General features: G+C 40.7%; 1 protein-coding gene across 2 annotated transcripts in view; it reads right to left on the reverse strand.

The window, feature by feature from the left end:
- The window catches only part of LOC128702718 (sushi, von Willebrand factor type A, EGF and pentraxin domain-containing protein 1), a 156,814-nt gene extending 147,501 nt beyond the window's left edge, over positions 1-9,313 (reverse strand). Inside the window, exon 1 of one of the 2 annotated variants that reach the window (XM_070101987.1) lies at positions 8,649-9,313. In XM_070101987.1, the coding sequence (XP_069958088.1) occupies positions 8,649-8,912 (264 nt within the window). In that variant the 5' untranslated portion in view covers positions 8,913-9,313. The remainder of the gene's footprint in view (positions 1-8,648) is intronic. The other variant, XM_070101986.1, reaches the window with a different exon arrangement.
- Between the last annotated feature and the right edge of the window lie 13,598 nt (positions 9,314-22,911).

Genomic DNA, 22,911 nt, shown 5'->3' on the forward strand with positions numbered 1-22,911 from the left:
ATTGCTGCTGACCATAGCAGGATTTCAAACACCCTCACCTTGTAGACACTTGTGAGTCAGTCGTAGTAGGCAGCAGAGAGAAACAGGTCGGCTGTTGGCGCTTTCCATACTTCCCGTTATGTACGTACTACCAGCCTACGTGAGTATTTTTACCCATCCACGTATCGAAAACCCACATGACATATTTACTGCTAAGCAAACAGGAAGCTTGCCCATTTAACCTTCTCGGGATTGAACCCGAATTATTCGGCTGTGAGCCGACAATGTATCCCCGTGACTCACGAAATCATAACACGATTGCAAACAAACCACGGTACGGGTGGGGATTGAACCCACGGCGAGTGTGTCGTAAAACTCCAGGCCAGTGCGTAAGCCACTGGGCCAGCTGGCTACAATAAGATTCATCCAACAAGGTATAATTATACACCATAGGGAGGTTAGCGTGGGCCACCACTGTGACCACAAATGCAAGTTTTTACAAGTCTCCCGCCAGCGTGACTGTAACGAACTCTAATACCTAGTAAGTAAGGCAGTTTCAGGTACAGGTACACACAAATGCAGTTACATAAAGTACCATACATAACAGTATATGTGTAGATTACCTAGGATAACCCAAAAAAAGGTCAGACAACACCGGGACTTGGAGGGGTGTTTCAGGAGTCAACGCCCCCGTGGCCTGGTCCATGACCAGGCCTCATGGTGGATCAGGGCCCGATAAACCAGGCTGTTACTGCTGGCCGCACGTAAACTGAAGTACGAGCGACAGCCCGGCTAGTCAGGTACTGACTTTAGGTGCCTGTCCAGCACCTTCTGGAAGACAGTCACGGGTCTACTGGTAATCTCCCTAATGTATGCTGGGAAGCAGTTGAACAGTCTTGGGCCCCTGACACTTACTGTATTGTCTCTTAGCGTACTCATGACGCCGCTGCTTTTCATTGGGGGAGATGTTGCATCTCCTGCCAAGTCTTTTGCTCTATTACCTCTTTCAAATGTGGTCATTGGTGCTTATATTTACTCCTAGATACGTAGGGCTATAAGTGCGTGTAAGCCATCACAGCCTCGTCACTAGAAATTTTCCGTGAATACCCTGGCTTATCATAACATATAAACGTCTGCGTCTCAAGTTATCATAACCCGAGTGTAAACAACCAAGCCGGAGGTTATCATGCCAGGAATGTTATCATGTATAACTTTAGAGATGGTTAATTAAAGGCAGTTATGAGACAGGAATGGAAACCTAGACACGTGTTGCTTGAGGATACACGCAGTTTATTTTAGGATACATACACATTACTTCAGGATACATGCAGTTTACCCTTTCAGAATACATGCAGTATACATAAGAATACGTGCATATTACTTCAGGATACATGCAGTTTACTCCTTCAGGAGACATGTAGTTTACATCTTGAAGATACATGCAGTTTACTCATTCAGGATACATGTCTTCTGCAAAAAGCAGTATTTCTATAACACTTTCCGTACGTTGTACTGTCTGCAGTTCCCTGGCTCTCTCGTAAGGAACTCTAACAGCAGCTACTGAATTCTTTTTGACATAAGAAAGGAGGACTGCAACAGGCCTACTGGCCCATGCTAGGCAGGTCCAAGTCACATAGAATGAAACCTATTTATGTACTGTTCCAGTCACGGTATTGTGCCTTTTAATTCTTGATATATTATCGTTACAGTGGGAACAAAAGCTAACTACGTTTCCCTGTCATATTCCATCACGCAGGATGGGGCTCATACATGGTGCTGAAATCTGTCAGCCTGAGCTGAAAGACTTCAGGAGGGCAGTGAGGATATCGTTAAGTATTCCAGTAAGGGCTCATCAGCTATGAGAACTTCAAAGGAAAGTGCTAGTGACTCATGAGGAAGTATGGGAAATGAATATCCCATACCCAGGATACCCCTATCTTCACACCTTCGTACCAGTTTAGATTTAAGGTGTTGCATGGCCCCTATGGTTTTAGGCTTTCCCTGTGAATGTAATAATCAAGCCAGACCCGACGCTGCCACTTGTATTTACTAGTTTTGGGGCATATAAACTGTTTTTTGAAGATTTTTATAACCTAGCCTAAAAGTAAAGTATTTTTTCTTCTAATTCCATGGAACGTTGTGGCGTTGACGCCGAGAACTGCGTCAAGAAACGAGTAATGAGGCTAAACTGCTGACAAGGCTGTATGTGTTTACTGACCTAATTGTGGTTGCAGGGGTCGATTCATAGCTCCTGGCTATGTGTATGTGTGAAGTGGGTAGAGGTATAAGTGTTATGGGTGCCGTAAATTGGAAGTTAGAGGATGTCCCGAATGGGTGGAGATAGCGGTTGTTCCAAATGGGTGAAGGTTGTTGCGGGTGTTCCCAATGGGCGGAGGTTGTGAATATCCCAAACGGGTAAGCGGGGGTGGGTGCTCCACATTGGTGTTTGTGTTGGGGGTGTCACATGGACGTGTGGGTGGGGAAGACATTAATTATGTTGATGACAGTGGGTGGGAGGGCTAGGTCATGACAATATTATATTCCACCCTAAACATCTACATTAAAATATAAATACCATGACTTTACCAACACAAGGAGGCGACACTTGGTGCTGTATAACAGCAGAAAAGCAAACATTCTTCTCACAGTGAAGTTATCTTACACCGGCATCATAACATCAAGCAGAAAATGTAACAAGTCTTATACACACACACACTGGTAGCGACCAGTGAAGAGGCGGGGCTAGGAGCTATGATTCGACCCCTGCAACCACAATTAGGTGAGTACACGCACGTACTCTCGTGAAACTCTAGGCTGTTTGTTAGGGTGGGGCCAGTAACTGGACCCAGCAGTAACAGCCTAGTTGATCAGGCCCTGATCCATCGGGAGGCCTGGTCATGGACCGGGCCGCGGGGGCGTTGATCCCCGGAATAACCTCCAGGTAACCTCCAGGTAAGTACAGATACACATAGGTACAATTATCATGCCTAGTAACATATCAAAGTGACTTATTTCTATTGAGGTATTTGGTATTTCCACTGGGGTCCTCAGTAATCGTTTGATTACTGCCTACGGGATGGTGTGGGGTGACTACTTCCCACAGTAATAGTAATGGTAAACAAAGTAGCAGTAATAATAATAGTATAACAGAAATCACTCCCTACGAAAGCAAAAGATTGGGAAGGCGGTGTAAAATACCCCCAATTAAAAGTAGGGGCGCCATTGGTACACCAAGAGAAAATACCATAAGTGTCCGGGGCCCAAGACTGTTCAGTAGCCTCCCACCAGCTATAAGGAGAATTACCAATAGGCCCCTGGTTGTCTTCAAGAGGGAGCTGGACAGATACTTAAAGTCGGTGCCGGATCAGCAGGGCTGTGGTTCATGCGTTGGACTACGTGCGGTCCGGTCCATGACCAGGCCTCCTGGTGGATCAGTCCCTGATCCACCTTGAGGCCTGGTCATGGACCGGGCCGCGGGGGCGTTGATCCTCGGAATGCCCTCCAGATATACCCTCCAGGTGGGACCACTGGGTTCTCTTCCCCAGGATGCCACTCAAGCCAGTCGATTAAATTCTAGGTAACTATTTACTGAAAAGTGAACAGAGGTAACAAATGTAAAGAAACTTGTACATACGAAGCCTGGTCTTAGACCGGGCTGTGGAGGCGCTGACCCCCGAAACCGTCTCCAGGTATACTCTAGGTATACGTCTCATCCTGCTCAGTATTCCAACTCTGGTCATTTTGTTTGTAAGCTACGAAACATCTGTTCTATATGAAATGTTATTCCTCTTGTCTCTGCCTCAGCCAAGATTAGCACTTGTTCTATACGAATGACATCACACTGGTATCAGTACCTAAGTTTAGATTGGCACCTGTCGCTCTGGTCTACACATGAACAGAAAAAAAGTGCTTATGAACCACCTATCCCACCATTAACTGTTTTGATTTTGCCATTGTCCATTACTAAAATATCCACAGAAAACTTGAGTGATATCACATTAACAATCTTTTTTTTTTAACCAAAAGATTGTGACTTGTAATCTTTACTGGCTTGGCTAAATTTATTGGGTTTTAGTGGACTGTTTAACAATTGATAAACAGATTCATTTTTAGTTTTTAAAACAGTCTCCTATTGAGGTGAGCCCATAAAGAGGAAAACACTTTAACCATCATTCATTTAATCACTGTCTTGCCAGGAGTGTGCTGACATCACAGTTCACATGACCCTCCAAACTGTAACACCCCACCCGTCCTTCAGAGTACAGGCCTCCAGGACTTAAGTCCGGTCACCGGCTTTTCTGAGTCCTTTGTAATTGTTACCTTGCTCAGACTCCAACAGCACGTCAAATCGAAATGTCCCAAAAAACTCCTCAAAGTGCTTCTTTTCTTAATAATAATAATAATAATAATAATAATAATAATAATAATAATAATAATAATAAGAAGAAGAAGAAGAAGAAGAAGAAGAAGAAGCAGAAATATAGGTGTAATAGTAAATAAAAGTAAAAATATATAAACCTGAAGGACAAAAAATTCGTCATTCTTGAATGTATTAGTGGACAGAAACAAGTATGGAGAGAGAAAAACACAAATATCCCGGACTGCTTGACAATTATGCCATGGAAGAGTATAAAAACTTAATTCTGCGGTGGTGTACATAGCGTGTTTGGTCCAGCTTAGATACACCGCCTGGGGCTCTTAAGTTATAATTCCTGGTGATTCATGAAGCCTACAGTGTATCAGACAGTTGTGCTCTTCAAAAGGCTGACGAAGAGCTCTTGATTTTGGGAACTGGAGCTGTCCTCCCCATCCTTGGATCGAACTTGATTGCCTACCACTCCCTAGGTACTGTATGATACCAACGGGTTTAGCGCTTCCTCGTATTAATATAGCAGCTGGTGTTGATATCCTAGTTATTCTGGCCACCGACTATTATATAATTATCTTAGCGTGCTTCTGGTAATACTCTTTAAAATATAACATCCAGTGTTACATTATCGTGATCTAAATATTCTTTTTATAAATTAACCATTTACTGTTTATGCAGTTTATTCTATATAAGAGATGTTAGCCCATATTAGTTTACCTGGAGAGAGTTCCGGGGGTCAACGCCCCCGCTGCCCGGTCTGTGACCAGGCCTCCTGGTGGATCAGAGCCTGATCAACCAGGCTGTTGCTGCTGGCTGCACGCAAACCAACGTACGAGCCACAGCCCGGCTGATCCGGAACTGACTTTAGGTGCTTGTCCAGTGCCAGCTTGAAGAGCTGGGTAACATCTCAGAATGACATCCATAAAAATCGACTAAAAGCTATAAACTTATTTACTCCAATTATTATTATTATAATAAAAAAGAAGCGCTAAACCACAAGGGCTATACAGCATATAAACTTATTTACTGCCATGTGTAGGCTACCCATGACGAGTAGAAATGTTGATTATTCCTTACATATGTTGCACCTGCATGAGAATGAACACTGAAATAGGCTTTTCATTCCATGCTAGGTAGGTTTAACTCATCCAATACCATGTACTCATTTACCTGGCCAACAATGTTACCAGAGAAGCTGTTCCACTCACCTACAGTAAGTTTATTTAGGTATAGGCAGACATAAGTATAATTATCATACCCAGTAACGTGTAAATTACCTAGGATAACCCCCCCCCCAAAAAAAAGTCAAAGTGACTTATTTCCACTGATGTCCTTGTAATATCTTATATCTATATATTTTAATTTGCATGTTGCAATGTTCTGATCAGTAATGCCTAATTTGACCGGCGTGAGTTGACTGGCTGAGTGAAATTGTATCTGGGAAATAATTAATTCATGGTAAAATAATTAACTCTTGTGACGTGCATCAGCTGCTTCCGGTGTCCAGGTGAGTATGAGAGTAATATTTTATAAGTTCAGGTGCACCTGTGAAGTTTGACGTGTCATGCAGCCTGGTTGACCATGAAAGTACCAGACGAGCCTGGCCCATGGCCGGGCTCAGGGAGTAAATTAACTCTCGAAACTCTTCAAAGATATATCAAAGGCAAGCATACAAGGCTACACACTGACTGTATCTTACGTTGTGTGTAGCACCTGTTAATGGTTTTGGGGATCATTGCCCCCCCCCTGTGGGTCGGTCTCAGACTAGGCCTCCTCAGTTGTTAAAACAATTTCACAGATTTAAGAACTATCAAGAAACACACCGGAGAGCAAAGATAAATATATGATTGCAAGTATGAATTTGTAAGATTTATTTATCATCTTCCATATTCATGAGGGAGAAAGAAAAGACCAACCATTCTGCCAGGATACAAAACTTTTAACAGGCTTCCGTTACACACTGATAAGGCAGGATGGTAGAACCACTCTGGGTGGTTGCAATTAACCATCCTACTACCATCCACCGAAGTAACCAATTAAAATGCCTCCCATCGTTACTCTGACGAGTAAATATGTGACTATCAAAAGTTTTGACTTAAAATTAACTATAACTTAAAATTCACAAATATGTGCATGCCAGTAAAAGAGAGTTCAGCGAAAAAGGCGAGCCAGGAGCTGTGAATCGACTCCTGCAACCACATATAGGTGAGTCTACAAGAGGTAAAATACGAAAATGAGTAAGTGAATTAAGCTTCCACGTATAGTCAGTGAGTTAATAGTCAACGGGAGAGATTCCTCGGATCCACAATGGTTAGGTACGTGTACCCACAGTGGCTGGGTTCGTATGCCCACAGTGGTTGGGTACGTGTACCCACAGTGGTTGGGTACGTGTGCCCACAGTGGCTGGGTTCGTGTACCCACAGTGGCTGGGTTCGTGTACCCACAGTGACTGGGTTCGTGTACCCACAGTGGCTGGGTTCGTGTACCCACAGTGGCTCAGTTCGTGCACCCACAGTGGTTTGGTACGTGTACCCACAGTGGCTGGGTTCGTGTACCCACAGTGGCTGGGTTCGTGTACCCACAGTGGTTGGGTTCGTGTACCCACAGTGGCTGGGTTCGTGTACCCACAGTGGCTGGGTTCGCGTACCCACAGTGGCTGGGTTCGTGTACCTACTGTGGCTGGGTTCGTGTACCCACTGTGGCTGGGTTCGTGTACCCACAGTGGCTGGGTTCGTGTACCCACAGTGGCTGGGTTCGTGTACCCACAGTGGCTGGGTTCGTGTACCCACAGTGGCTGGGTTCGTGTACCCACAGTGGCTGGGTTCGTGTACCCACAGTGGCTGGGTTCGTGTACCCACAGTGGCTGGGTTCGCGTACCCACAGTGGCTGGGTTCGTGTACCTACTGTGGCTGGGTTCGCGTACCCACAGTGGCTGGGTTCGTGTACCTACTGTGGCTGGGTTCGTGTACCCAGTGGATGGGTTCGTGTACTCACAGGGATGGGTTCGTATACCCACAGTGGATGGGTTCATGTACCCACAGTAGATGGATTCGTGTGGCGAAACGTTTCTTCAATAAAGATTCCCACATGTTGCATAAGTGTCTCAATCTTCATTAAAAAACATAACAGCAATATAGTGAATGTGTGCGCTAATTCGCTGGTAAGTAAACACAACAATTACATAAATACACATCAAGAATAATGTATGTAAATTAACTGAGTGCCGTAATTTATGTTGCACTCTTGTGGCTGTAACTTCAATTACATTGTTTAGCTGACAAAATATCTTGCATTGTACTGTGTATACCTTACGTTGTATCCCTGCATTGTACTGTGTATACCTTACATTGTATCCCCGCATCGTACTGTATCATTACCTTGTACTGTACTCATTTAATTATGATGACTGTAATCTTGCATTGTATTGTGTATCCCTGCATCCTTATTTTGTGTTGTATTTCTTTGTATTTTGTATCCCTTATTGTGTAACCTGCACTGTATTATATATATGTTATGCTGCATTGTGTATCCTTTACATTGTATTGTATATCCCTTCATTGTACTTTACATCCCTTGCACTATAATGTATGCCCGTTGCATTATACTGTGTATTCCTCCATTTTACTGTGTATCCCTGCATTATACTGTGGTGTGTCCCTGAATTATACTGCGTATCCCTGAATTGTATGACGTATCCCTCATTGTACTGCGTATTCCTTCATTGTACGTCATATCCCTGAATTGTTGTGTATCCCTACATTATTTTATAAATCCCTGTTGTAATGTGTATCCCTGCATTGTACTGCATAGTACTATACATCCTTGCATTGCAGGCTGTACTGGCATTGCACTGCATATCTGCACTGTACCGTGTATCTGTAATGTGCTGTGTATTCCTGAATTTTGTAAGCATTGCGTATCCTTACACTGCACTGTGTATACTTGTATGTACCGTGTATCCCATGCATTGTACTGTGTATCCTTGTACTATACGGTGTATCTGTTGCCATGTACTACGTATCTCTGCAGTATACTTCATATTCCTTCCATTTTACTTCGTGTCCCTTCCACTAGTGTTTATCCCTGCACTGTACTGTGCATCCTTTAAAGTGCAATGCGTATCCTTGTTTAGCATTGTCCACGCTGGGAGACATTGAAATGTGATAATTACAGACTTCCAGGTAGAAGGTCATGAGGTTATTCACCCTAGTATAAGGAGGAAAGTTTAGAAACTGAAAATACTAGTCATTTATTAATGAAGGAACATTAAAAACTAAAAAATACTCAAAGATTACCTCACCTGTCTAAGGCTTTGCACGTGATGTTTAAGAATTTCACCTAGAACTTCCACCTTTGATTTAATAATTTCGTTCTCCAGCTCTGGGCCAGCCTTTACTTTCTTTTTGCCATAATTTAGAAATTCATTAAATGGCGCTCGTTCCGATTTGTACTGTGCTAGGACCTGCAGGGGTAGCAGGAGGAGGAGAGCCACCATGGTGAGTAGCAGAACCTGGGGTTGTACTGGGTATGTCGCTCTCCCCTTCATTGTCTGTGTTGGTGTCATCCTTAACTTGAAATTCACTAGGTTTAAATATAGTATAATGCTAAATCTCCTTAGTTTTTTTATGCCTTGTATACACTTCTTTACATGATTTACATTGTAACTCTTAAGTAAAGCTGATTTTAAGTAACACACCAGTGGTTTCTATTTCAGTGGACTATCAAGACACATTAAGATCACTCGTTCTCATCATCTTACACAACATAAATCCATGCACCGATAAAAGTGTCTGCCAGTGAAGTGTGAGTGTGTGTGGCTAGGCTAGACGCAGCTAGGGGAGGTAGGGAGGAGCCATATCTGTATAGCGTCGCCCAGCTGTTGCCACTAACTAGAGAGGGTGAAGCAGGGATGTCTGAGACGCTCCTCAGTGACTGCTGACCCTTGACTGCGCTGCTGCTATGCCCCTGCTGGCCTAGCCTTGCCTTGCCTGGCTACCCTGGCCCTCCTTACAAAGCCCCTCTTGTGTAACCCATTCTGGCATCACCAGTATTACTCGTACACATTTCAACGTTTCCTGGTGCTGCTCACACACGTTTCCAGACGTGCCAGAGTGTATTAAATAGGTTATTTGCGATTAAATATACGTTTTTTTTTATAAGTTTATGTTGCCTAAATAAACCCAACGTAATCTAACCTAACCAGACCGTTTATTTTTTTTATTTACGATTAGAGCGTAAAAATTGAAGGGGGAATCCTGTAGTAAAAGAAAGATGGGTTGTGTTGTAGCTTTCTCCAACCTCACGTGCATACCTCCACTCATGTTTGCAAATAAACAGCTTCTCGTGAATGTATACATATATTCTTAAATACACTGGCCTAAGTATATTTGTAATCGCATACTAATACATACAAAGGTGGGCTTCTTAATATACACACACGACCGCAGTAATGGAATGCCAGACGTACACATAGTCACACATTATTATTATTATATATATATATATATATATATATATATATATATATATATATATATATATATATATATATATATATATATATATATATATATATATATATATATATATGCAATAAGATCACAATAAACAGGTGATTGTTTTGCATATATATATATATATATATATATATATATATATATATATATATATATATATATATATATATATATATATATATATATATGCAAAACAACCACTCTGAAAGAATAGAGAAATTCCAAGCGCTTTCGTGACTACTCACATTATCAAGGAACTATAGTTCCTTGATAATGTGAGTTACCTGGAGGTTACCTGGAGGTTACCTGGAGGTTATTCCGGGGATCAACGCCCCCGCGGCCCGGTCCACGACCAGGCCTCCCGATGGATCAGGGCCTGATCAACTAGGCTGTTACTGCTGGCCGCACGCAGTCCGACGTACGAGCCACAGCCCGGCTGATCCGGCACCGACTTTAGGTATCTGTCCAGCTCTCTCTTGAAGGCAGCCAGGGGTTTATTGGCAATTCCCCTAATGCTTGATGGGAGGCTGTTGAACAGTTTTGGGCCCCGGACACTTATGGTGTTTTCTCTTAGTGTACCAATGGCGCCCCTACTTTTTATTGGCGGCATTTTGCATCGCCTGCCCAGTCTTTTACTTTCGTAGGGAGTGATTTCTGTGTGCAGATTTGGGACCATTCCTTCCAAGATTTTCCAAGTGTAGATTATGATATATCTCTCCCTCCTGCGTTCCAACGAGTACAAGTCAAGTGCTTCCAAGCGTTCCCAGTAGTTAAGGTGCTTGACAGAACTTAGTAGTAGTCACGAAAGCGCTTGGAATTTCTCTATTCTTTCAGAATGGTTGTTTTGCATATTCTGAAATCACCTGTTTACTGTGATCTTATTGCATATATATATATATATATATATATATATATATATATATATATATATATATATATATATATATATATATATGTGTGTGTGTGTGTGTGTGTGTGTGTGTGTGTGTGTGTGTGTGTGTGTGTGTGTGTGTGTGTGTGTGTGTGTGTGTGTGTGTAGACAGTGCCTGTACATTAGAAAATACGAACAATAAGTTTTTAATAGAAATGCAAATTTATTGGAGGTGCTAAATGCTTAGGGGTCATCAGCGCCTGAGGAATGGGAGGAAATCATGTTTGACTCGAGGAAAGAAAGGATAACTCCAACTCCTTACATCAAGAGCCCTTCACTAGTATTAAGGTACCTCTTTGAAGGGTCGTATTCTGGTTAATTACTTCCAAGAAGGCAGCTTACCTTGTTTATCTACTACCAAGAAAGCGAGGAGAGGATACCTACAGTTCCTTGGATCAAGAGCTCTTTATCAGCATCAAGGCATCCCGCCTCCCTACCCCATCCTGAAGGTTCCTCTTGAGATCTTAAAACCCTTCCGGCGCCACTCCCTCTCAATGACTCTTTGGGGAAAAAAAGTAACTGGTGAGAACAGATTTTGTAAACAAAGGTTTTGCCTATCAAAACTTTACTCATCCTTTCACTAGTCTAAAACACTTCACTAAGTTCTGTAATTGAGATGGTTGCTCTCCGCCAAGTTATGTCTACTAGTTCAGGGCCTATGACAGAGAGGTTCAGCCTGTACATTGGGCCGGGGGCCCGGCTGTGGATCTCTCAAGAGACGCACGCCATAGCCATAGACTTTTTTTTGTAATTTCAGCTATTTTTAGTTTATTTAGAAAAATAATTATGCAAAATTCACTTAGGCTGGAGGCTTCAGCCAGCCCCCAGCAGTCTTGTTCCGCCTTGTAAAATTTCTCCAGGCCTTGTCTACCATACTACATTTACCTGGAGTCGCTTCCGGGGGTCACCGCCCCTGTGGCTTTATCCTAGACCAGGCCTCGTGGTTGTTGACCTGATCGATCAAGCTGTTAATGGCCACCTCCCTTAGTCCAACGTATGCACCACAACCCGGCTGATCAGGAACGGTTTTTTGAAGACAGCTAGGATTTTGTTGATCTCCCTTTTGTATGAAGGGAGGGTTTATTTGCAGTTCTAATTGCGTACGGTATATAACATTAATTTTAGGATATGTACATGAGAAATCTATATTTCAACTTTAATAATAAATTTTGGTCATTGAAGACATTATATGATGATTTAACCTGAGATATATTCTTTCAAAAGGCTTAAAAGGCTTGGGAAAGTCCCTAAGAAGCCCAGTAATAAGCCACACTCCTTGAATTTCTTGTGTTATCCTGCGTTATAAACCCTCAATCTCGAAGCCACTCTGGTTTATTTCAGAGGAAGTGGATAGGACATCCTCCTAGGGCTGATACAAGAAACAAGAAGTACACAGTGGATCATCTGTTGTAGAGAGTAACCAGGATCCAACACCATCACAAGCAGGCGCTGATTCTATCCCAGATGATGGACGAAACCTCACTTCACTGTCCACCCTTGTTCTGCCAAGAATTCAATTTCCTTTTACCATTATTTTTTTATTCATAAAAATCATGTAATATGAGATATCACATTTAATAGTTTACAACGGTATCAGCAATTTGTAATATTTACACAACATATTTACCATTTGAAACATTTAAAAAAGAAAGTTTAATTTTATCTATTGACATGTATTCACGTGAATAAACATAGTATACAAGTCAACCTAACCCTGTTAAAATTTGCATATATATTAATAATACCAATAGATCCCTGGCTGCCTTAAGAGGGGGTTGGACATACCTAAAGTCAGTACCCGATCAGCAGGGTTGCGGTTCGTAAGTTGGACTACGTGTGGCCAGTAGCAACAGCCTGGCTGATCAGGCCCTGATTCACGACGAGGCCTGGTCAAGGACTGGGCCGCGGGGACGTTCACCCGGAACACCTTCCAGGTAGTCGAAATTTAGTGAGCAATATTTAATTTCCAAGAACTATATTACTTTCGTTATGTTTCAAGTTGACGCACATGTAACTTGATGTGAAGGCAACCACACGAGGTCTTCCATGAAACCTAACATACTATTACATCTGAGAATCAAATAAAATTAAATCAGCCTCTTTTTTACACCTGCGCTAAGATATGTAGCTCTTTAGCATCCATATATATATATATATATATATATATATATATATATATATATATATATATATATATATATATATATATATATATATATATATATATAAGCACCATAGGGGGAGTTGAATGATAGCTCTAGGCCTTTCGTGTTGCTATTGACACATCAGGAGCTGGCAATGTTGCAGAAATGAGTAGGGAGCCCAAGTAGTTTCGTTGCAATAATTTTGATTAAACACATACGACGTCTATTATATATGTGAAGAATAGAGTAAGTTTGTTTTTACTTTTACTAGTTATTTGTAGTTTATCATATTTGTTTAGTCATGAACCTGACTACAAAAACTGTTTATATACTTTTGAGCTTTTGTAATTTTTAAATTTTAAATTCTATGATGTATGTGGATCTAGTGAATAAAAACAAATTATTCTTGATATGTGGATACATTATCTCACCTAATTTCATTTTTTGCATATTCGCCATTTATTATCCTTAATTTTCCTTTGTATCTCGTCTTTCTGCATATCAACACTATCTAGGTATTTTATACCTGCTTTATTTAACATTCTGGAAGCTTTAATCGAATTTTTCAGTATTTAACAATAATGTATTTACTCTTCAGTATCGCCAGTATGATCTCTCATCCGAGTGAAAGCAAATTTTAATATAGTTTGAAGAGTATGATAAACCCAAGAGAGCAGTCACCAGTAATGGCGGCTGGTCAGACTGAGAGGTGGGACAGAAGCCATGATTTTACCCTCGTTACTCATCATGTGTTTGTGTGGTTGAGGAGGCTATATTCAACTTATTCTCTGGTCACGAGTGATATGACTTTAGATATGAATACTTTCTGGTGTTACTCGTCCACTATGTTGATACCTAACTTAACCTAACTTAACCTAACCTAACCTAACCTAACCTAACCTAACTTAACTTAACTTAACTTAACTTAACTTAACTTAACCTAACCTAACTTAACCTAACCTAACCTAACCTAACCTAACCTAACCTAACCTAACCTAACCTAACTTAACTTAACTTAACTTAACTTAACTTAACCTAACCTAACTTAACCTAACCTAACTTAACCTAACCTAACTTAACCTAACAACCTAACCTAACCTAACTTAACCTAACCTAACTTAACCTAACCTAACTTAACCTAACCTAACTTAACCTAACCTAACTTAATCTAACCTAACCTAACTTAACTTAACTTAACCTAACCTAACCTAACTTAACCTAACCTAACTTAACCTAACAACCCAACCTAACCTAACTTAACCTAACTTAACCTAACCTAACTTAACCTAACCTAACTTAACCTAACAACCCAACCTAACCTAACTTAACCTAACCTAACTTAACCTAACCTAACTTAACCTAACCTAACTTAACCTAACCTAACCTAACTTAACCTCACCTAACCTAACCTAACTTAACCTAACCTAACCTAACCTAACCTAACCTAACCTAACCTAACCTAACCTAACCTAACCAAACCTAACTTAATCTAACCTAACAAGTTAGCACAACCTAGCCAAACTTACCATAAAAGAAAAATGTATAAGTGGACAGGGAGCGTTAAGGCACGTAAGTTTCCCAGTCTTGTAATAACATGAGGGACTGATTACCTCATCTTCTGTACATAGTTCTACTGTCTTCAAGTTATGTCCTGGAATTAGTATTGATAAAGCCACTGGATGGCGAAACGTCTACAATAAAGATACCCAGATGCTGCACATGTGTCTTAATTTCATCTTGTCGGTATTGTATACCATTCTCGTACTTCTAATAACATGTTCATTTTTCCAGTATAATCTACCTTGTATATAATTACTATCACATTTACTTTGTCTGTTTCGTAAGGTGAAGTCCAGGATCTTTCCTTAATTCATGGTATAACATTATTATTATAATCATGGGGAGCGCTAAACCCGTAGGATTATACAGCGCAAGGGGGGATGGAAGGCATTCGGGCTCAATTCAGAGAACTGGAGCAGATCCAATTCCCTAAATCAAGAGCCCCTCCCCTTGAGGGGAACTTAACAAACAGACACGGCAAATGCGACTAATTATAGACAAGGTAAATTATAGTGGAAAAATAAGCATGTTATTAGAAGACGGGGGGAACTTATGTGCCCCTTAAAAGACTGACGACGAGAATCGCGTAATAAAATTAGCGTAGTAAAATGATATGTTGGTATATATGATATAGTGATATATGGTGATAAGGAGCTGAGCAGCCGTGGGTACAGCTGGACGGCTGACTTCACCGCCACATCTCACTCCAACAAAAAGTGGCAGCCGGCGTGTCATCTCGTCATTTCTTTTTATGGGATGAGGATAAGGGAAATTTACACCCTCTCCTTCGAGGGGCTTGATGGTAGTGATGTCCTCTTGATAAAAGAAATTGGAGCTATCCTCTTTTTAGGTCAAACCTGATGACCTCCCATTCAGCAGGGTTTAGCGCGGTCAGAAGGTACACATGGGGTTCAAGTATTCTAAATGTTAAATATTTAGGTGACTCGAATTTCAACGCTCTTCGTGCAGTGAAAAAAAATTCAAACTTAATAAACTTGCAAACAGTTTGACTTACTAACAGACTAATGAATGAGCTAGCATTCGCTAACAATAAAATGATTTACTTACTAACGAGCTTATTGACTTACTAACTTACTTGCATGACTAGCTAACTACCTTCACCAGAGGGATACCTAGAGGGACAGCGTAGAAAGGACGCCTAGCATCTTATTACACTCTGGAATTTGTACAAATTAAGGGGTCACGTTGGACTGTCTCCGGTTACAGGTACAACCCCCACTACCACCAACCACCCCACCAGCAGCTACCAACCACCCCACCAGCAACTACCAACCACCCTACCAGCAACCACTCCACCAGCATCCACCCCACCAGTAACCACCCCACCAATAACCACCCCACCAGCAACCACCCCACCAATAACCACCCCACCAGCAACCACCCCACCAATAACCACCCCACCAATAACCACCCCACCAGTAACCACCCCACCAATAACCACCCCACCAGCAACCACCCCACCAGCAACCACCCCACCAGCAACCACCCCATCACCATTCTTTTCCTTAATAATTATCGTTTATGTTCATTACAGCGCTGAGAGATCTTAATCATAGCGTTGCGAGATAATTATATTAGGGATGAGAGTTATTAATCACATTAAGGTTGAGAGATGTTAATCGTATTAGAGTTGAGAAATATTAATCCTATTAGCCTTGAAAGATGTTAATCATACTAGCGGTGAAAGATATTAGAGTTGGAAAATAATCTTATTAGAATCTTAGATATATTAATCATAGTCATGTTGGAGTCGAGATATTAATTACAGCCATATTAGTCTTGAGATGCATTACTCACTTCAGCGATGAGAGATATTAACCAGATCCATCTAGATATATTAATCATAGTTATATCAGTAATATTGCCGTTGAGAGATAGTGAGACACTTTTTCGACCTCTTGTGTTCTGGGCTCAATATATACTGTGATCCTGGGGGAATTTTTATATATAAATAATAGTCTGCTAAATTAGAGACTACATAGAATTAGAGAATACATAGAAGTTAGATAGCGAATAAGTAAATAAAAAAAGAGTACGGTATTAGAAATTTCAATCATTTAGCATTGATAAAAAAGTTTTATTAATGCTTATGTAATAAAACTTTCTCAAGGTAAGTAGTTGAGACTCTTTTACCAGAGTATGTAAATAAATACCTCGGTTTTACAAACTTTTTTTTTACAGTGGTTTTGAGGGCACGTAAGTTTATTTAGGCACACGTATGCATAAGTGCAATTACCATACATAGTGTTAATTACTTAGAATAACCCCCAAAAAAGTCAGATGTAACACTAATAAGTAATTGACTCACGTACTGAAGTTGCTACGACAGTTTCAAGAGGGACCCCACTGTTTTTAAAGTTGCTACGAAAGTTTCAAGAGGAACCCCACTGTTTTTAAAGTTGCTACGACAGTTTCAAGAGGAACCCCACTGTTTTTAAAGTTGCTACGACAGTTTCAAGAGGAACCCCACTGTTTTTAAAGTTGCTACGAAAGTTTCAAGAGGAACCCCACTGTTTTTAAAGTTGCTACGACAGTTTCAAGAGGAACCCCACTGTTTTTAAAGTTGCTACGAAAGTTTCAAGAGGAACCCCACTGTTTTTAAAGTTGCTACGAAAGTTTCAAGAGGAACCCCACTGTTTTTAAAGTTGCTACGACAGTTTCAAGAGGAACCCCACTGTTTTTAAAGTTGCTACGACAGTTTCAAGAGGAACCCCACTGTTTTTAAAGTTGCTACGAAAGTTTCAAGAGGAACCCCACTGTTTTTAAAGTTGCTACGACAGTTTCAAGAGGAACCCCACTGTTTTTAAAGTTGCTACGACAGTTTCAAGAGGAACCCCACTGTTTTTAAAGTTGCTACGACAGTTTCAAGAGGAACCCCACTGTTTTTAAAGTTGCTACGACAGTTTCAAGAGGAACCCCACTGTTTTTAAAGTTGCTACGACAGTTTCAAGAGGAACCCCACTGTTTTTAAAGTTGCTACGACAGTTTCAAGAGGAACCCCACTGTTTTTAAAGTTGCTACAACAGTTTCAAGAGGAACCCCACTGTTTTTAAAGTTGCTACGACAGTTTCAAGAGGAACCTCACTGTTTTTAAAGTTGCTACGACAGTTTCAAGAGGAACCCCACTGTTTTTAAAGTTGCTACAACAGTTTCAAGAGGAACCCCACTGTTTTTAAAGTTGCTACGACAGTTTCAAGAGGAACCTCACTGTTTTTAAAGTTGCTACGACAGTTTCAAGAGGAACGCCACTGATTTTACAGCTTGTTTTGAAGCTCCTGGAACCGCATGGTTCCAGGAGCTTCGAACTTTTATAAGCACCTAACTGAACAGCAAACCCTTTGCTACTTCTCTTAATTGTAGATTAGCTAAGCATCATGAACACACAGTCTTAATTTTCAACATGCCTTTATACCCAAATTAGTTTTACTCCTTAAATATGCACATTACAACTTTAATTTGAACAGTAAACCCATTTTTTTTTCTATTTCCGTTTCGTACTAGCTGTTTAAGTATAGTTTTGGTTATCGTTAAATGATCAATAGTCTGGGTAGTGCTCGTGGTGCTTCATGGCTTGGTTATTGGTTATGTTTATGGGTGAGTGGGAAACAGCGTCTGGACAGCCTCCAACTACTAGTGACATACCATCAGAGAGAGAGAGAGAGAGAGAGAGAGAGAGAGAGAGAGAGAGAGAGAGAGAGAGAGAGAGAGAGAGGCTTTAAAATGAGCTGGTGCAGGTAACAGCTCTTAGGTTGTAAATAAAGTTAGGAAGCCTTAACTTAACCTTGTAAAACTTCTGTGAAGAGAAACTGATAGACAGATACAGAGACTGACTTTAAAATGAGCTTATGTAGGTAACAGCTGTTAAATGTAAACAAAATCAGGATAAGATAAGATTTCGTTCGGATTTTTAACCCCGGAGGGTTAGCCACCCAGGATAACCCAAGAAAGTCAGTGCGTCATCGAGGACTCTAACTTATTTCCATTGGGGTCCTTAATCTTGTCCCCCAGGATGCTACCCACACCAGTCGACTAACACCCAGGTACCTATTTGCTGCTAGGTGAACAGGACAATATGTGTAAGGAAACGTGTCGAATGTCTCCACCCGCCGGGAATCGAACCCGAGCCCTCCGTGTGTGAAGCGGGAGCTTTAGCCACCAGGCCACCCGGCCTGTGAAGAGAAAAAGGGGAGGGGGCTTCAACTTGAGCTGATGTAGGTAACAGTTCTTAGCTTGTAAATAATGTTAGGAACCCTATCCTTGTAAAACCCTGTGGAGGGAGAGAGAGAGAGAGAGAGAGAGAGAGAGAGAGAGAGAGCAATGGTTAAGTATTCCGCCTGGCATTTATCAACCCTTGCCAGAAACACATTTTCTTTTGTAATATTTTTTTCCATTGCTTTGCTTTATTAACCAGTTCTCGTCGAGCTCTTTACCAAACGTGAGCTTAAAACCGACTCGAAGTAACAGTTAAAAACTGCCTTCTTAACTGCCTTACCCTTGGAAACAAATCGTGTAATAAGGGTAAGTGGCATACTGAGCCTTCCCCTCCAACACACCAAAGAAAGGCCGACCTTGAACCATACACGAAAATCGCTCAACTCATTTGGTTTAATGTAGGCTCTGACACTGTGTGTGTGTGTGTGTATTTTTTTTTTTTTGTGTGTGTACTCACCTATATGTGGTTGCAGGGGTTGATTCACAGCTCCTGACCACTCCCCTTTGCTCAGTGTCCAGAATATTTTACTTCCAATTTTGTCAAGGCTGGGAACCAAAGCAATCATAGTACGTACTAGGGGAGGAGAGCACAACTTTGTAGTACCCACAGTCAGTGGCCAGGCTTCAAACACCTTTTATTGTACAGTAATATAGGAATGGAACAGACTGCCTGCACATGTCAAAGCCAGTCATAGCATGAACCAGTTCAAGAAGAGAGCCAAAAAGTACTTAATGAATGTAGGGACAGAAAGGGAGGAGAATGATTTTTTATGTTTTTAGCTAACACACATGTAAATATAAATAACCCATTTTTACCTTATTCCTAGTGTATCTCCTTTATAGTATAATAATAAGATACAACCTTCTTTATAGTATAATAATAAGGTATTAAAAGGATCCCACTGGAAATAAGTCACTTTGTCTGACTTTTTTGGGTTATCCCAGGTTCTCTATACACATGCTGCTTATGCATGATAATCTATGTAACTGTATTTGTGTATACCTGAATAAACTTACATTGTCCAGGTAGTTCCACTTCCTGGTCAATGTGTGTTCAAGAAAGAAAGAGAGAGAGAGAGAGAGAGAGAGAGAGAGAGAGAGAGAGAGAGAGAGAGAGAGAGAGAGAGGGTGGTTGGGTGGAGGATGCAGCTGGGAGAATATGTCACCTACGCAATATTGTCATCCCAGCAGACACTAGCTATTAAGCATCATGATGTGGTTCCTGGCTCAGTGCTTCTAAATGCGAAGGGATAAAGAAACTGCCTCTGCTGTGTATGTTTAGGTTTTTATGTTTTAGAGGGGTTGTCATCGGAAACTCTCTCTCTCTCTCTCTCTCTCTCTCTCTCTCTCTCTCTCTCTCTCTCTCTCAACTCATTTTTTATTACTCTTCAAGGGTTGTCCAACATTAAAGATAAGAGTTTCAACTATGTATTTTGCGAGCTTAATGCCTGTTATCTTCCTGGCAAGGTCAAGGATACCATCACGCAATAATCTCCCTGGCAGTGCCAGATCTTTTCAGCCACAGTCTCGATAATTTTGACGTTGGGGTCCCCTGCACTGTACGTGTATTATCTTTCTACTCAGAGACACCCGGCTTAGATACATAGATGCTACATCACTGTCTCCTGCCAAATTCCATGCTAGGGACGGGACAAGGTGAAGCGGGATCGAGTCTCGGCCAGCCGCAGTTTCGTTAATGATGCATTATTATAATCATGGGGGAGCGCTAAACCTGTAGGATTATACAGCGCATGTGGGAGGGGGATGGAAGGTATTCAGGCTCAATTCAGGAAACTGGAGCACAGTTCGCAATTGAGCACAATTCCCTAGATCAAGAGCCCCTCACCAGCGTCAAGGAACCTCTCTTGAGAGGTCATTAATGACTCAAAATCAATATATATATATATATATATATATATATATATATATATATATATATATATATATATATATATATATATAATATATATATATATATATATATATATATATATATATATAATATATATATATATATATATATATATATATATATATATATATATATATATATATATATATATATATATATATATATATATATATATGTCGTGCCGAATAGGCAGAACTTGCGATCTTGGCTTAAATAGCAACGCTCACCTTGCCATATAGGACAAGCAAAAATCTGTGTATGCAATAATTTCGCCAAAATCATTCTGAACCTAACGAAAAAAAATATTTCAATGTATTTGTTTAGTATTAAATTATTGTAAACAAATCTAAAATATATATAGTTGGGTTAGGCTAAAATAAATTGTTCTTGTTATAATAAGGTTAGGTAAGTTTTCTAAGATTCTTTTGGTGCAAAATTCAAAATTTTTACATTAACATTAATGAAAAAATATATCTTTAAAAGTATAAGATAAATTTTTAGAAAGGACTTAATTTTAAATGAGTTCTTGCTAATTGACCAGTTTTACATATTCGGCACGACATATATATTATATATATATATATATATATATATATATATATATATATATATATATATATATATATATATATATATATATATATATATATATATATATATACACACACACACACAATAGAATCGTAAACAAGCGATCTTAACAATACAGAACAAGCCACATGGGAATGGAAATGTTTAGCTTTAGACCTTAAAAAAATGCGTCGTCAGAAGCTATGCAGTGTTGCAGGAGGGCAACAGGTGGGAGGGAAAATTCTCTGAGGCAAGGCAGAGGGTACCGTAGATATACTTGATATCGCCAATGACCTGCCAGGTATTTGGGGCTACAATGTACTGTTTTTATGGTGGCATGTTCTCTCAGGATGGGTGGCCATGTCAGATAACCTAGCCCTTCTGGGAATAATAAAAAATCAAATTATCGGATACAGAGGTATTGTCATTTTGACCCAAATTAAATTCAGGGCATGATAACCCACGTGGCTACACTTAGGGTCAACTTCTACAGAAATTCGTCAGTGAATCTCATGTTACATTTGGCTTGTGAAATGTAGACAAATGTCTTAGCGACCCGGCAGAGAGCAATTAACACTTCATAAACAGTGGTCAGCAGCCAGCTTGCCTCTGCTCGCTCTGTACTCTTTTTTCGTGTTTTTATTGAGGACAGTCTATGTTTTTTGTAAACAAGTTTTTTTTTTTTTTGGCAATGGTTTCGAGGGCAATGTTGTGATCATATTGTGGTAAATTATGCAGATTTAAGCTAGGATAACTCATTAAAGTCCAACACTGTGACTTGTTTCTCCGGGTTCTCCTTAAATCTTAGTTTTTACGAAGTGCAGAAATAAAACGTCAGACTTATTCATGCGTTTTCTACATTAAAAAACGAAGCTATTGTTATGAACCTGGGATAACCCAATAACTAACACCTAGATACCCTGTTTAGTATCAGGTGAACAGAAGCAGCAAGTGTGAAGGAGTGATATATTGCTGAGAGTAAGGAAGAAGGAGGCGAAGAAGACGATGAACATATGAAAGAAGGAGCACTGCGGTAGGCCTACTGGCCCATGCTAGGCAAGTCCAAGTCACCAACTGGCCCAAGTTACTGGCCAAAGGGTTATTAACCCTAAGGGTTAATAACTCAAACTAATCCATGAAAACTAATTAGGGCTGGTTGTTTCCGTAGAGGTCATTAGGTCTTCCCAAAAATGCGACTCACAACAATCGATTAACACCCAGTAACTAGGTACTATTTTACTGCAAGGAAAATAGGAGCATCAGATGTTAGATTAGCTTACCAAACCATACCCCGGCCGGGATTGAACCCGCGGTCAGAGAGTCTCAAAACTCCAGACCCTCGCGTTAGCCACTAGACCAGCTAGCCACAATAAGATTCATCCAACTAGGTATATTTCTACACCATAGGAAGGTTAGCACAGGCACCACTGTGACCACAAATGCAAGTTTTTACAGACGAATCTCCAGCTATCGTGGCCGTGACGAACTCTAGCTCAAGTCCCTTCACTACCGTCAACATGACTCACGAAATCGTAATGACACGATTGCAAACAAACCATACCCCCGGCCGGGATTGAACCCGCGGTCAGAGAGTCTCAAAACTCCAGCCCGTCGCGTTAGCCATGTTGACGGCAGTGAAGGGACTTGAGCTAGAGTTCGTCACGGCCACGCTAGCTGGAGATTCGTCTGTAAAAACT

This window comes from Cherax quadricarinatus, chromosome 79, assembly GCF_038502225.1.
Source record: "Cherax quadricarinatus isolate ZL_2023a chromosome 79, ASM3850222v1, whole genome shotgun sequence".
Taxonomy (NCBI): Eukaryota; Metazoa; Arthropoda; class Malacostraca; order Decapoda; family Parastacidae; genus Cherax; species Cherax quadricarinatus.